Source organism: Pogoniulus pusillus, chromosome 6 (assembly GCF_015220805.1).
Source record: "Pogoniulus pusillus isolate bPogPus1 chromosome 6, bPogPus1.pri, whole genome shotgun sequence".
Lineage (NCBI taxonomy): Eukaryota > Metazoa > Chordata > Aves > Piciformes > Lybiidae > Pogoniulus > Pogoniulus pusillus.
Window position 1 is genome coordinate 12,550,838 of NC_087269.1, and position 13,058 is coordinate 12,563,895.

General features: G+C 40.7%; 1 protein-coding gene across 1 annotated transcript in view; it reads right to left on the minus strand.

The window, feature by feature from the left end:
• The window catches only part of CFAP58 (cilia and flagella associated protein 58), a 71,594-nt gene that overhangs the window by 25,059 nt on the left and 33,477 nt on the right, over window positions 1–13,058 (minus strand). The window contains exons 12-15 of the mRNA XM_064144083.1: window positions 9,645–9,785; window positions 8,503–8,726; window positions 5,432–5,543; window positions 3,022–3,126 (exon numbers count right to left, since the gene is read on the minus strand). Of these exons, the coding sequence (XP_064000153.1) occupies window positions 3,022–3,126; window positions 5,432–5,543; window positions 8,503–8,726; window positions 9,645–9,785 (582 nt within the window). The remainder of the gene's footprint in view (window positions 1–3,021; window positions 3,127–5,431; window positions 5,544–8,502; window positions 8,727–9,644; window positions 9,786–13,058) is intronic.

The window sequence follows — 13,058 nt, forward strand, 5'->3', positions numbered from 1 at the left end:
GAGTCTGGAACATGACAGCATAACTTTCATAAATTACTAGAGAGCACTTTGCTTTAGTGAGTATCAGAGTATCACTTCACAAAACAGATTTTATCATCATAACAAAGAAAAGTAGTATAAAGAAGAATAAAATTACTTGTATGAGGTTATCCAGCCAGTTAGCAGAAGCAGCTCATCTACTATACTTAACTTGCAAGCCCTACATCAATGACCTATTCAGTGGGACATACAGCCCTTTGAGGAAATGAGCTGGGGCATGTCCTCAATCTCTGGCTACACTTTCTTACATTCTGCTATGAAAAAGCACTATTTCAGTCATTGTGGAAGGCTTAAAAGCATTGTGGCAAACCAGAAAAGCTCAGAAGAGTTGATGGTAAAGCCCTGAAAAGAATGTGGAGCATGGTATTTTTGGTTGTCTCTTTACCATCAGAGTCTCAGAGGGAGACATTCATTTCAGCATTGTTGCACAGGAAATTGGTACCTGACTTAATCATAGAATCACAAAACTGTTTGGGTTGGAAGAGACCTTTAAAGGTCATATAGGCCAACATGCCCTGCAATGAGCAGGAACAACTTCAACTAGATCATATTATTCAGAGCCCTATCCAACTTGACCTTCAATGTTTCCAGGGATAGTGCATCTACTGCCTCTCTGAGAAACCTATGCCTGTGTTTCACCACTCTCATTCTCAAAAATTTCTTCCTTATATCTAGTCTAAATCTACCTGCTTTTAGAATAAAATCATTACACCTTGTCCTGTCACAACAGGCCCTGCCAATATGTTTGTCTTTCTTATAAGGCCACTAGAAGGTCTCCCTGGAGCCTTCTCCAGGCTCAACAATCCCAACACTCTCAGCCTTTTTTTCATGGGAGAGATGTTCCAGCTCTCTGATCATTTTTGTGCCGCTCCTCTGGACCTGCTCCGACAGGTCCATGTCTTTCCTGTGCTAAGAAGTCCTGAGCCAGACACAGTGTTCCAGGAGGGGTGTCACCAGAATGAAGCAGAGGGGCAGAGTTACCTCTCTCATCCTGCTAGCCACACTTCTTTTAATGCAATCCAGTACATGGTTGTCCTTCTGGGCTGCGAGCACACATTATCAGCTCATGTCCAGATTTTCATCCACCAGTATTCCAAAGCCCATCTCTGTAGGGCTACTTTCAATCCTTTCATCCTCTGGACTGTGCTGATACCAGTGGTTGCCCCAACTGACATGCAGGACCCCATACCTGGCCTTGTTGAACCTCATAAGGTTCGCACAGGTCCACTTCTCCAGCTTGTCCATGTACCTCTGGATGACATCCCATCAATCCAGTGTGTCAAGGACACCACACATCTTCACGTTGTTTGCTGAACCTGCACTTGTTACATTGTCTGGACCCAGTAAAAGCCACTATGGGACACCATTTGTCACCGGTCTCCATCTGAACATCAAGCTGTTAACCACTACCCCTGGATGCAACCATCCAGTCAATTCCTTATGCACCCAACAGTTCACCCATCAAATCCATATGTCTCCTATTTAAAGACAGGGATGTTCTTGGAGACCTTTTCAAAGGCCTCACAGTCCAGATAGTCAACATCCATAGCTCTCCCTTTATCCATTGATACAATCACTCTATCACTGAAGGCCACTAGGTTGGTCAGGCAGCCAATCTAGGATACAATAAATGAATTTTATATAGTCAATTCCTGATTAAATTTGGCAAAATAACAAAAAATCCCACAGAGTTGCCACAGAAGAAGTGCTGTATAGACAGAACAATTGTGGCAACAGCTAGCACAGTGCCATAGTCTTAAATACCTATTATTACAAAGATCTTCTTGGGCAGGCAATTTAATGCCTCTCTATATCAGTTCCTCACTTCAAAATAATGATAATGGCTAAATGGGAGCAGACTCAAGAAGAGGTAAGATATGCAATAGATACTATATAAAAATCTAACAGAATTGGGTTTGTGCATGGGTGAAGCACAGTAATTTGGAAGCTATTTTGGTCACATTTTGTTTAAGCTAACAAACTATTTCACTGACAGCATTTCAGTGCTATGCAACAACGATTACCTTTTTCCAAGCAAAGGCATCATACTTCATACATTACCTTCAAATAAAATTGCAGAGCTATTTTTTCCTACAAGAAAAAAAAGAGACAAACCCCACCTTGACAGCATCTGCTGAGCTACTCCTCAAGATAGAAGGAGATTCAGGTCTCATTCCACTCTCCATTGAGTAATACTCAATTTAGACATCAAGATTATTAGGGTATTTAAAACCAAGATGTTAAAATCATACCTTGATTTGGCAAACTGCAGCTATCTCTGCAGTCACCAGAGAAAAGGAGATAAACTTCCACGTTTGACAACTATGATTGAAGCCCAGGGACAGTCCTTTTTTTCTTTTAAATATATGTATTTGATAGCAATGTTTGCAATATGGGAATATAGTCCCTCTTTGATTCTACACCATAAATCTTATTGGTATTACTGAGGTTAAGGGACATCTGACAGTTAAAAAAAGATAAGATATCACAAAAATTAGTTTCTGGCAAAGCTCAGCACCAAGACCTTGAAGTCAAACATAGCCCAGACAGCAACAAATCTAAATCACAGAAACTCTGTAGGATTCCTTCTGCCAAAAGACAAGCTAAGCAGAAACAGAATCAAAAAGGGATTTTCCTTCATGTCCAGGTCATACTAGGTGTGTTTAGAAGGACAAAAAGCCCTTTACAAAAGTCTAACACTGACTTGAACACTAAATTATGGCATGAATAAACTGAAGCAAACCTTTAATTTTACTTTCCAGAGTTGCCCAGGTATCAGAAACCAGAATACAAAAATCAACTAATCAGATGCTATTTGTTCTGTTTAGTGAGTCAGTGCTGCCATCTAAAGCATCCAAGGGGCATTGAAAAGAAATTCACAGTCATGCATCTAGAGAACATTCAGGAAGAACACCTGCGTAGAGAACGTGGGGTAAGTCATATGTGCTAATAAGATACAACAAAATAATGATGCTGCAGTACCTGAAGGAGCAATTCCTTCTCTATCACTTCACCTGTCTTGCTGATAAGCTGCTTCTGGAGTCTCTGTATTTTCTGAATCAGCTCGTAAGTACTTGGGTCGCTGGCCTAGAGAAGAGCAAAGCAGTCTCAACAATTAGAACAAGTTAGTGCTGCTTGCTTGCAAATGAAAACAGTAATATCTGCATGTTCAAAGGTGACAAATAGAAAATTAAGGGGGAGTGTTGGGGTTTTTTTTTTAATTACATGTATACAAGCAGTCCTGAGTTGAATCTCTGCCTCTTGAAGACCAGTTGGAGCATGCTCATGTTTAACAATATTACCCCCATGAATCCTTTTTAAAACAACTAATATAAATAGGAGTCCTTCAGAGCTTAAACCCCAACCAACAAAGATTGGTAGAACTACATGGAAAGGAAGACAAAGGAAGTGAATACATAAATTTCAGCAGAAACTGAAACTGCCCACTGACAAATGAAGAGCAGGGCAAGTACCTCACTCTGCTTTAAGAACTTCAGACAATGTCAATTGAGTTTTAAGGAAAGTTTTTTCTCTTGAACAAGAGTAACTGCAACATAGTCTTGAAACAAATGGAGAAGAGGAATAAATTATGAGGGTACACTGATGAATTATTATGAGGCTTTAAAACATTCATATGTGTGGATCCTCATTCTTCAATGGAATTAAGTGCTTAAAAAGATTACAGTGTAGGCACTATACCATTGCCCTCTATCTACAGAGCCTGTAAAGACCAGGAGTTAACATCTGTCTCTCCTCCTTTCCTTTTCCTTCTTTTGTCACAGATTCCACCTCGAGGCAGCTCTAAGGAGCAAACAAGTAATTTTGTAAAGAGCAGCCTACAAAGTTTACTTTGTATCCTCTTGTTGCATCCTTTAATGAAGAGAAAACTCTGAAGCTTTTCCCCACTCAGGGACTCAAAACACCTCTCATGGTTTCTCTCTTCTCATGTAGTGTCTCATAGGGATAAAATTCAGAGCAGCAGAGGTTCCAAAGAAGTCCTGCTCTCTGTGTATTTACTTGAGTTTAAAAGAAAATGCTATCTTGTAGCTCTTAATCTTTTGTCTGATTTTGTCTAAATTGACTAAAAATTGAGGTGTAACTGGGACACTAACTCAGATATGGATTAAGTGCTCACAACACTTAATCCTGAGAAACCAGGCTAAAAAACAGCTCAGTCCCCATGACCCACTCAGTCCTTTATTTTTTTATAGCCCTTCCCAAACATCACTTCAAGTTGTGTGTAACAACTGTAGTGATTTGAGAGTGTTTATTCGTTAGGAATAGAACCAAAACCCCATCAGGATTACTTCATAAGGATCTTGCCATCTGCTGGCCTTTCTGTATTCCAAGTACAAATCAATGACTTAGAATGGAAAGAAATAATTTCCTATTATATGTCTCTTTAAACATTCATTATCCTGGATATTTGGGTATTTTGACTGGCTTGATTTTCCCTTGTTATCGGGTGGTTTTTGGAAATTGTACCTAAATGTCTTGACCCTGACTCAGCATCCTCTATCTCCCTTCCAAGAGAAAAGCTAAGCACACCATTCAGCTTTAAGCTCACCATGGAGAGACCAGAAATTAACTGTCATGCTAGTAAGCATAGCCAACATATTCAGGTCCACTTCTGTAAGCAGTAGCAGGTTACCACTCATTATTAGAGCAGCTGAGCAACCCAGGCTGTCATCAAATCAGAGACTCATGCAGCAGAGAAACCTCATCTGGCTCTGACTTGCTTAAAAAGTACCCAGTGATGCCAGTTGAAGTTCATATATTGGGTCTGTGCATTAGAGATGTTTGTGGGTTTTTTACTCTTCATTTGGCAGGTTCAAATAGTGTGAAAATTTAGACTTGCTGCATACATAACAGCTGAACTCACAGTACCTGCAGTGGCTACCTCTCTAAGTCCACCACTGTTTATGTGCAGGCCTCTTCTCACAGATGTAATTTACCTTCTGACTTAATGTCTGTCCATTCCTCTATCTACCTGTTCTGTGACCCTTTTTCATTCTGCCTTTCTTCCCATACCCATCTCCCAGACTGGTAAGAATAGGATTGTATCTTTCCCCTATCACACTCTTTCTTGTTATCCATGTTAAGGAATCTCCCCCTTCTAAATTCACCTCATGCATTCTTATCCCCTTTAGCATTTGACTGGCTCTTTATAAATTCCTCTGCAATTTTTCATTGAGAAAATGACACAAAAATAACACTGATTGCATTGTGCAAGGAAACCATTCAGCAGTTAACCATTCCACTGGTACTATGGAAATTTTCAGGCTGCCTGCCCCATCCTGATAATTTGCATTACAGTAAATGAAATAGGCTTTATGCTGTGTTACTGATTTGGTAATACGGGATTTGGGAACTTGAAATGCTGATATATCACCTCTAGTTTTCTCCACCTGTGAACATTCAAGGGATTCTCCAGTTCTTCTTTCAAAACTTTGCACCGAGTCTGTTCCCTTGATAGTTCCTTCTGCATGCGATGAACTTCCTTTCTTAAGATCAGCATAAAACAACAAGAAAAAATATCACACTGAAATCACATCAATGTAACCAAGCCACTAACATGGACATTAACAAATAATTGTCCCATTCACTACAGCACTGGCCAAGTGGATCTTGTGATTAATAGCTGACACTGATAGCACTGAACAGCTGAAACCATAAGGTAACACAGTTAGACATCTTCAATCAATTTAGTAAGAATGGTTCCTAAAATGGACTTTTCTTCAGTTCCTGAAGAATCTACTCCACAACCTATGGGATCTCGCTGCCTACATCTTCCCACGTACATTAAGGTGTGATGGTTTGGATCTTATCCGCCCCCCCACACTTTTGAATTGCCCCAGCTAACTCAGAAGGTGTGCTAGTTTGAAGCAAGCTAGAATGTTTTGGTAAAAGAACTAGATAACAGGCAGTGAAATGAAAAACAATTGATGTCAACTTGTCTCACAGTCTCGCTGAGAGCTCTGGGAAGAAGAAGTAAACATTCTCCATTTTGTCTTATCCTTCTGCCTTTGCCTTCAGACCTAGTCACATCTTATTAACCTTGCTCCTACTAACCTTGCTCCCTAACCTCTTGGCTGCACCTCTCTTCTTCCTGAGGACTGGGGTAAGGTTGAGAGGGCAAGGGGAGGTGGTGGGGTGGTTCGAAAGCCCCTCCTGGGGACCTTGGTTTCTGGGAGGGGAGTTGTGCTTTTGTATTGTTTATCCTTTGTATATTTCTGTATATAATTGTATATAACTGTATATATTGTAAATAGCTGCTTGTAAATTCTGCTAGCTGTAAATAAATTGCTTCATCTATATTCCCAGGGTCCGTCTGAGTTAGCTGGGGCAAATACAAAGTGTGGGGGGGCGGGTAAGAGCCCAAACCATCACAGAAGGCCTCCAGGAATACAAATGAAGCTATTCATTTTACAGCAGCACAATATACAAGCAGCTATTTACAATATATATAGTTATATACAGAAATATACACAAAAAAAGTAATACAGAAGCACAACTCCCCTCCCAGAAACCTGAGTCCCCAGAAGGGGCTCTCAAACCACCCCAACACCTCCCCTTGCCCCTTTCAACCTTACCCCAATCCTGAGAAAAGAATAGAGGTGTAGCCAAGAGGTTAAGAAGTAAGGTTAGTGGCAGTGGGGTTAAGGAGATGTGGCTAGGTCTGAAGACAAAGGCAGAGAGAGAGACAAAATGGAGAATGTTATCTATTGTTTACTTCTTCTTCCCAGAACTCTCAGTGAGACTGTGAGAGAAGAGACACAACCATGTTTACCTTTTCACTGCCCATTATCTAGTTCTTTTCACCAAAACACTCTAGCTTGCTTCAAACTAGCACATAAGGACAGAAAGATACTTAATTCATCCAGAGTAGCCTATGAATCAGTTATAGAATCACATCCGGTTACCCCTGTATTAAATCTAACAGTCTGTGTTTTTGTGAGCCATCTGCATGTGTAAATAAAACACACTCTAGGACATAAGTATGATATACACTGTTCTTCAGAGAACCCAGGATTTATCTCTTTTACTCTTATTACCTCTCAAGGAATTTCAGAGGTGATTTGTTGCCGTATTTAAAATCAATTTTAAGGTGGGCATACAGGACTGAGGGGAGGAAAAGAAGACACAGCTTGCAATGGTCCAACCCTTAGCACTTCTGTGAGCAGATAAGTGCTGTAAGAGGAAAGGGTGTGCAGGATCACCATGTGCCTACTCCACCACTGAACCATTTTCCACCAAGCTCAGAGTTGCATTTTGCTCAGTAGAGGGAAAAAGACCTTTTCTTAACTATGAGGTTGAGCAAGGTTACGGAAGAGGTAAAAAAGCAACTATCTCCAATTGGCACATCAAGAAAGCTAATTAGCAGCACAAGTGATAAATAGAGTCCTTCGACAGGCAGTTCTCATGATGGTCTTGGACTTCATTAAAGTATGTGATTGCTGATGCAGTTAGCAAGAATTGATCCACCCATCATGGCATGCCTTGCACTACACTTCACTACCATCGCTGGGTTTCGATACAGTAACAGACTTTCAGCTGAATGCATGTGGGCAGCAAGTTCAAATCCTATTCCTATCTGCAGCCAGTCGATGAAAACTGTAATTGCTAATGTTTTGTGCCCAGTTGTCCTTTCTGTTACATCAAATCAAACTGGCATAATTCCGCTGCAGTCAATGGGACTGATCACAGACTGAAGTTAATTTGCTCCAGAGAAAGCCATGGAATTATATTGATACAGTTGAGCCAAAGATCTCCCCCAAAACTGTGGCAGCATTAGAGAATATGGTGGTTGTATTTTAAAAACATAGCTGCCTCTCCTTACAAACCAGTGCTGCTTCTATAGAAAATGACAAGTCTCCCATCAGCAAAGAATACACCTCAAATAGAGAGGGTTAGGAAACAGAAGGGAAACATTAAACCAGAGAAAAAGGATGCAGCTATTAAATGTCTGTTTTAAAGAAACACATCTTTCAATGAAAATGTAACTAATTCTCTCTTGGAGAGCAAATCAGCATATAAATCTGGAAGGACAGAGCTCTGAAAATATGCAGGGGTTTGTTATATCAAGTATTTCCTGTCCTCTGCAGATTACCTACTAAAAAGTAGTTCCACTACTTTGGGCCTTGTATGCCACTAAGTAGCTTACTGAACTAGGAATACTGTTTCTGTTGCTGTCTGTCCAGTTTATCCCAGAGGCAGTAATCCACAGTACAAGGGGAAATAGAGAAACTATTTCAACTTTGGCCAAGATGTCTTTTTCTCTCCCTTCTTCCTTCTTACATTTTCATTGTTCTGTGAATTTAATCTAGTGAGCATTTGAGGTCAAACCAAACAACCCTTCTTCAAGGTACAATGTTGATACCAATCTTCACCATGCATGAAACTTATTTTCTGTCTCAAATACAGATGCAGTCCTATGGAAATATATTCAATCAGCTTTTCTACCTGAGCTCCTCCACGTCAGCTACGTTCTTGTCAAGTATCCCCTTCTCACGATGAAGTTTTTTGATCTCCAGCTTGAGAAGCCGGATGTCCTCCATCCTCTGTCGGTACTGAGCTTCACCCTTGTTTAAGATGGACTGCTGGATTTTTATCTTTTCATAGAGCAGAACTGCTTCTTCGTGGCGCTGAACTAGCTGAGATCCCAGGATATCTCTCTCATTGATAACCTAAGGATGCAGATCAAAGCAATAACTCAGTCACAGTTCCCTCAGTACAACCCCGAAGTATCATGACAATAACTGCACCAATCAAAATCATGTGCCTTAAGGCGTTTCATTATTATTACTGAAAGAAATATGGCAAGGCCCTAAAAGTTCCTCTAAAAAGGTTCAGCCACAGAATTGAAAAAATATTTAGGTTGGAAAAGAACCCCAGGATCATCAAGCCCAGTTCATAACCCCACCTTGTAACGTTCACCCCTGAACCATATTCTCAAGCATCACATCTAAACAGCCTTTAAACACATCCAGGGCTGGTGACTCAACCACCTCCCTGGGAAGCCCATTCCAGTGCCTGACCACTCTTGCTGGGAAAAAAAAAAATCCTAATGTCCAGTCTAAACCTACCCAGTCGCAGCCTGAGGCCATTCCCTCTTGTTCTATCGCTAATTACCTATGAGAAGAGACCAGCACCAATCCCTCCACAACATCCTTTCAGGTAGCTGTAGAGAGTGATGAAGTCTCTTCCCAGAGTCCTCTTTTTCAAAATAAACAGTCCCAGCTCCTTCAGTTACTCCATATAAGATTTATTCTCCAGACTCTTCACCAGCTTCATTGCCCTCCTCTGCACTGGCTCCAGCACCTTGACATCTCTGTCAAAAACTGAACACAATATTTGACATGCGTGCTCACCAGAGCCAAGCACAAGGGAGCAACCACCTCCCTCCTCCTGCTGGACATGGCATTTCCACCTGAATGTACAAACTACATATTCCCCTCACTTCTTAATATTTTTGTTTCAACAGCACTGTACAGCTTCAGTAGTACCACATTTACAGTAGCTAGGGATCAATACATTAAGTATACACTGGACAAATGAGGGAATAGAATAGAGTCTGTTTGAAAAGCCAAATTAGAGGTTCTCACCCGGTCAATTTCCTTCTTCTGCCTCAACCTCTCAGCATCAGCTTCAGCAATGATTTTTAGGAGTCTTCTCTCTTCTGCCTCCTGATCATCTAAGAAACGTTTGGTTTCCAGAGCCTTATTTTTCATTTTAAGCAGTTCATCCTGATGGAGTCAAGGAATATAGCAAATCATACAGTAACAACTTCCTATTACCTAAATCTGAGATGAAAAGTTAGGATTTTAGTAACATTTCATGTATTTTTCTCCTTTCCTGACAGATACACATTTTATCCATTTTTGAGAAAAAATACTAAGGCAAGGAAAAAAGAAGATCCTTATTGAAATGCTGTAAACAGTATTTTACTATTGTTGTGTTGCACACAATAAACATTACAATGGATTTTTATCTATGAGAATGTTTCATGTAACTCAGGGACATTTCATTCAAATAGGTCAGACTTGGAAAACTTTTCAATGATGTCTAAGTAACAACACAGTAAAAACAGTTTAGAATGTGAGAAAGGACAGTTGGAAAGGGCAACCATCCATGCTTTGCAAAGCCAAGGAGCACCAACCTGGGACAGGTTTCAGACTGGAATAACAGAATTGGTGGAGAAGATGGCAACTAGGCATGGGAGAACAACATTAAAGAGCTGTAGCACTTCTCTTTTTTTAGTGGATGTGTAGATGAAGAAGACTGGGAAAAGAAGGTCTGTCCCTAAACATCAGAAGCAATGCAGTGTTACAGTGATTGCATACCAGTAAGAGAAACTGACACTGGATTCTGTCATAGAATCATATAGAATCATAGAATCAACAAGGTTGGAAGAGACCTCCAAGATCATCCAGTCCAACCTAGCACTCAGCCCTAGCCAGTCAACTAGACCATGGTACTAAGTGCCTCATCCAGGCTTTTCTTGAAGACCTCCAGAGACAGGGACTCCACCACCTCCCTGGGCAACCCATTCCAATGGCAAATCACTCTCTCTGTGAAGAACTTCCTTCTAACATCCAGCCTATACTTCCCCCGGCACAACTTGAGACTGTGTCCCCTTGTTCTATTGCTGGTTGCCTGGGAGAAGAGGCCACCCCCCAGCTGGCTACAGCCTCCCTTCAGGTAGTTGTAGACAGCAAGGAGGTCACCCCTGAGCCTCCTCTTCTCCAGGCTAAACAACCCCTGTCATGAACTCTAACACCAGGCATCTATGTCAATAAAAACTCATACAGTCCTCCTGGATTATTAGAAATTTCTGTCATTGCTAGGCAATTAGAGTCAAGATGCAACTAGCTGACTGCAGTCCATTTTCACAGATACGAAAACTTCCAAGCCTTGACTGAAAGTCTTTGCCACAGATCTGACCCTTATCAAGAACGATGTTCAAGCTGCCTTGTGGGAAAGAGCATCATCCAACACAGAAAGAATGTGACTGTGATGAAGGCTGCACCTGCAAAAGCATTGATTTAAGACACAAACAGTCCCATTGTAATAATGATATAACTTCTTCCATTCTGACTTGCTTTAATAAGATCTTCATTTTTCCATATGTGCCATACTCATACCTCTCTTACTCAGTGTTAGATGGTCATCAGAATCCATCAGCTGAATAAAAGTGCAAGCCACTTCATATTGAAATGCGGTCAACAGTGTGTAAAAGCTGTCTACAAATGTAAAACTGCTTGTGTTTGCCATTGCTGGATAATATTTTTTTAATATATCAAAATTCTATGTTCTCCTCATGTCAGAAAAAATATGAGTTGCAAACAAAAAGCGGCATTAGATGTTGGCAGCTTACATTCATACAAACAAATCTCACTGAAATGCACTAAGTTAAAATAAATCTAAACCGCCTTGTACGGTAAAGAACATAAATACTTTAAGACACACAGAGGCCTCACAAGCTAATAGGACTTCCAATTAGAATAATTATGCTAAAATTTACAGTATGAAGGACTGGGTACATTAGGCAAGAGAAAAGGAAATGAATAAACACAGTTGCTGTGCAAGCAGAAAATTGATCAGGTCTGAAACTGCTGTAAATCACCACAGCTCATTTGAAGCTGGTTCAGAGTTGTTAAGAACTGAGGAACAGTCAGCATGAAATAATAATTTATGTTGGACCATATTATTGTTTAGTTTCAGACATATTAGCATACATTAAGAGAGGTTTGGGGTTTTTTTGTTCTAGAGGTAAGAGGAAAATACTCTTTATAAAAGGTACAACTGAGTCTGGACACAGAATGCTGACATAACGAGTTAGAGGATATATATTTGTAGTGTCTTTGATCAGGCATCCTTTGTTTCATTTACCATGATTACACCTTTTACAGACCTTTATGTCAGCTGAGGCAAGCATAAGTATAATGTCTGTATAATCTCATTCCTATGAAACCCCAGTTCTCCATGATTTAACATGTTCTTTAATTTCTCAGGACCGTCTCTCTTGCTTCCTTCACATCAGTACAAACACAAAAAATTGAAGCCAGGTTGCTACAGAAATAATTGGGTTCTTTTGTGTTTGTGTCAATCATCTCCTCCTCTGAATTCTCTTCTGCTTTAGTATTCAGCAGAGACATTCAGGTAGAAGACCATGATGCCCCGAAGCTAGTCAGTAATGTGATGTCAGTGTATGGACATACTTCGTAGTGAATAACTGAGTAGGTAAACCATGTAGCAATCATGTGTTTGTCAAACAGGCTGCAGACAGTTCTGAGGTGATGAGACAGAACTGGGGACTAGTTAAGGCAGAAAGCTGCACACAAGAAATGAGATGCTGTTTGACTTCTCCATCACTGATAGAACAACTCTTGAGACAGATCAGGTACAGGAACACAAATTCATCACCTTTTTACAAAGCTCTATTGACATCTTGTCATAACTGTAATGTGCTGAGAGGGGCTGAAAACTCAAGGAGTCATTGCAGCACAGCAATAAACTGACAAAAGAAAACATTGTGGAAAGTGGCAGGGGACTTCTATTGGGCCAGTGCTTGTTTCCTGGTTTTGGCTTTTTCTCCTAGTGCTTAGTGAAGAGAAAAGTAAGCTGCTGTGACCAGTAATTCCTTAAATCTTTTCAGAGCACAGCAGACTGTTTTGAGATACCACCACAAATCCAATGAGTTATTTAAGGACGGGCTGCAACCAGTGCTGAAAAGAGCCAAAGCTTTGTTTTCCTTTCATTTAAATCAGATTCTTGCTGCTTTATACCACAATATTAAAATAACTTTCTGTGCATAGAATCATAGAATCAGTCAGGGTTGGAAGGGACTGCAAGGATCATCTAGTTCCAACCCCCTGCCATGGGCAGGGACACCCTACCCTAGATCAGGCTGGCCAGAGCCCCATCCAGCCTGGTCTTAAACACCTCCAGGACGGAGCTTCAAGCACCTATCTGGGCAACCCATTCCAGGCTCTCACCACTCTCATGCTGAAGAACTT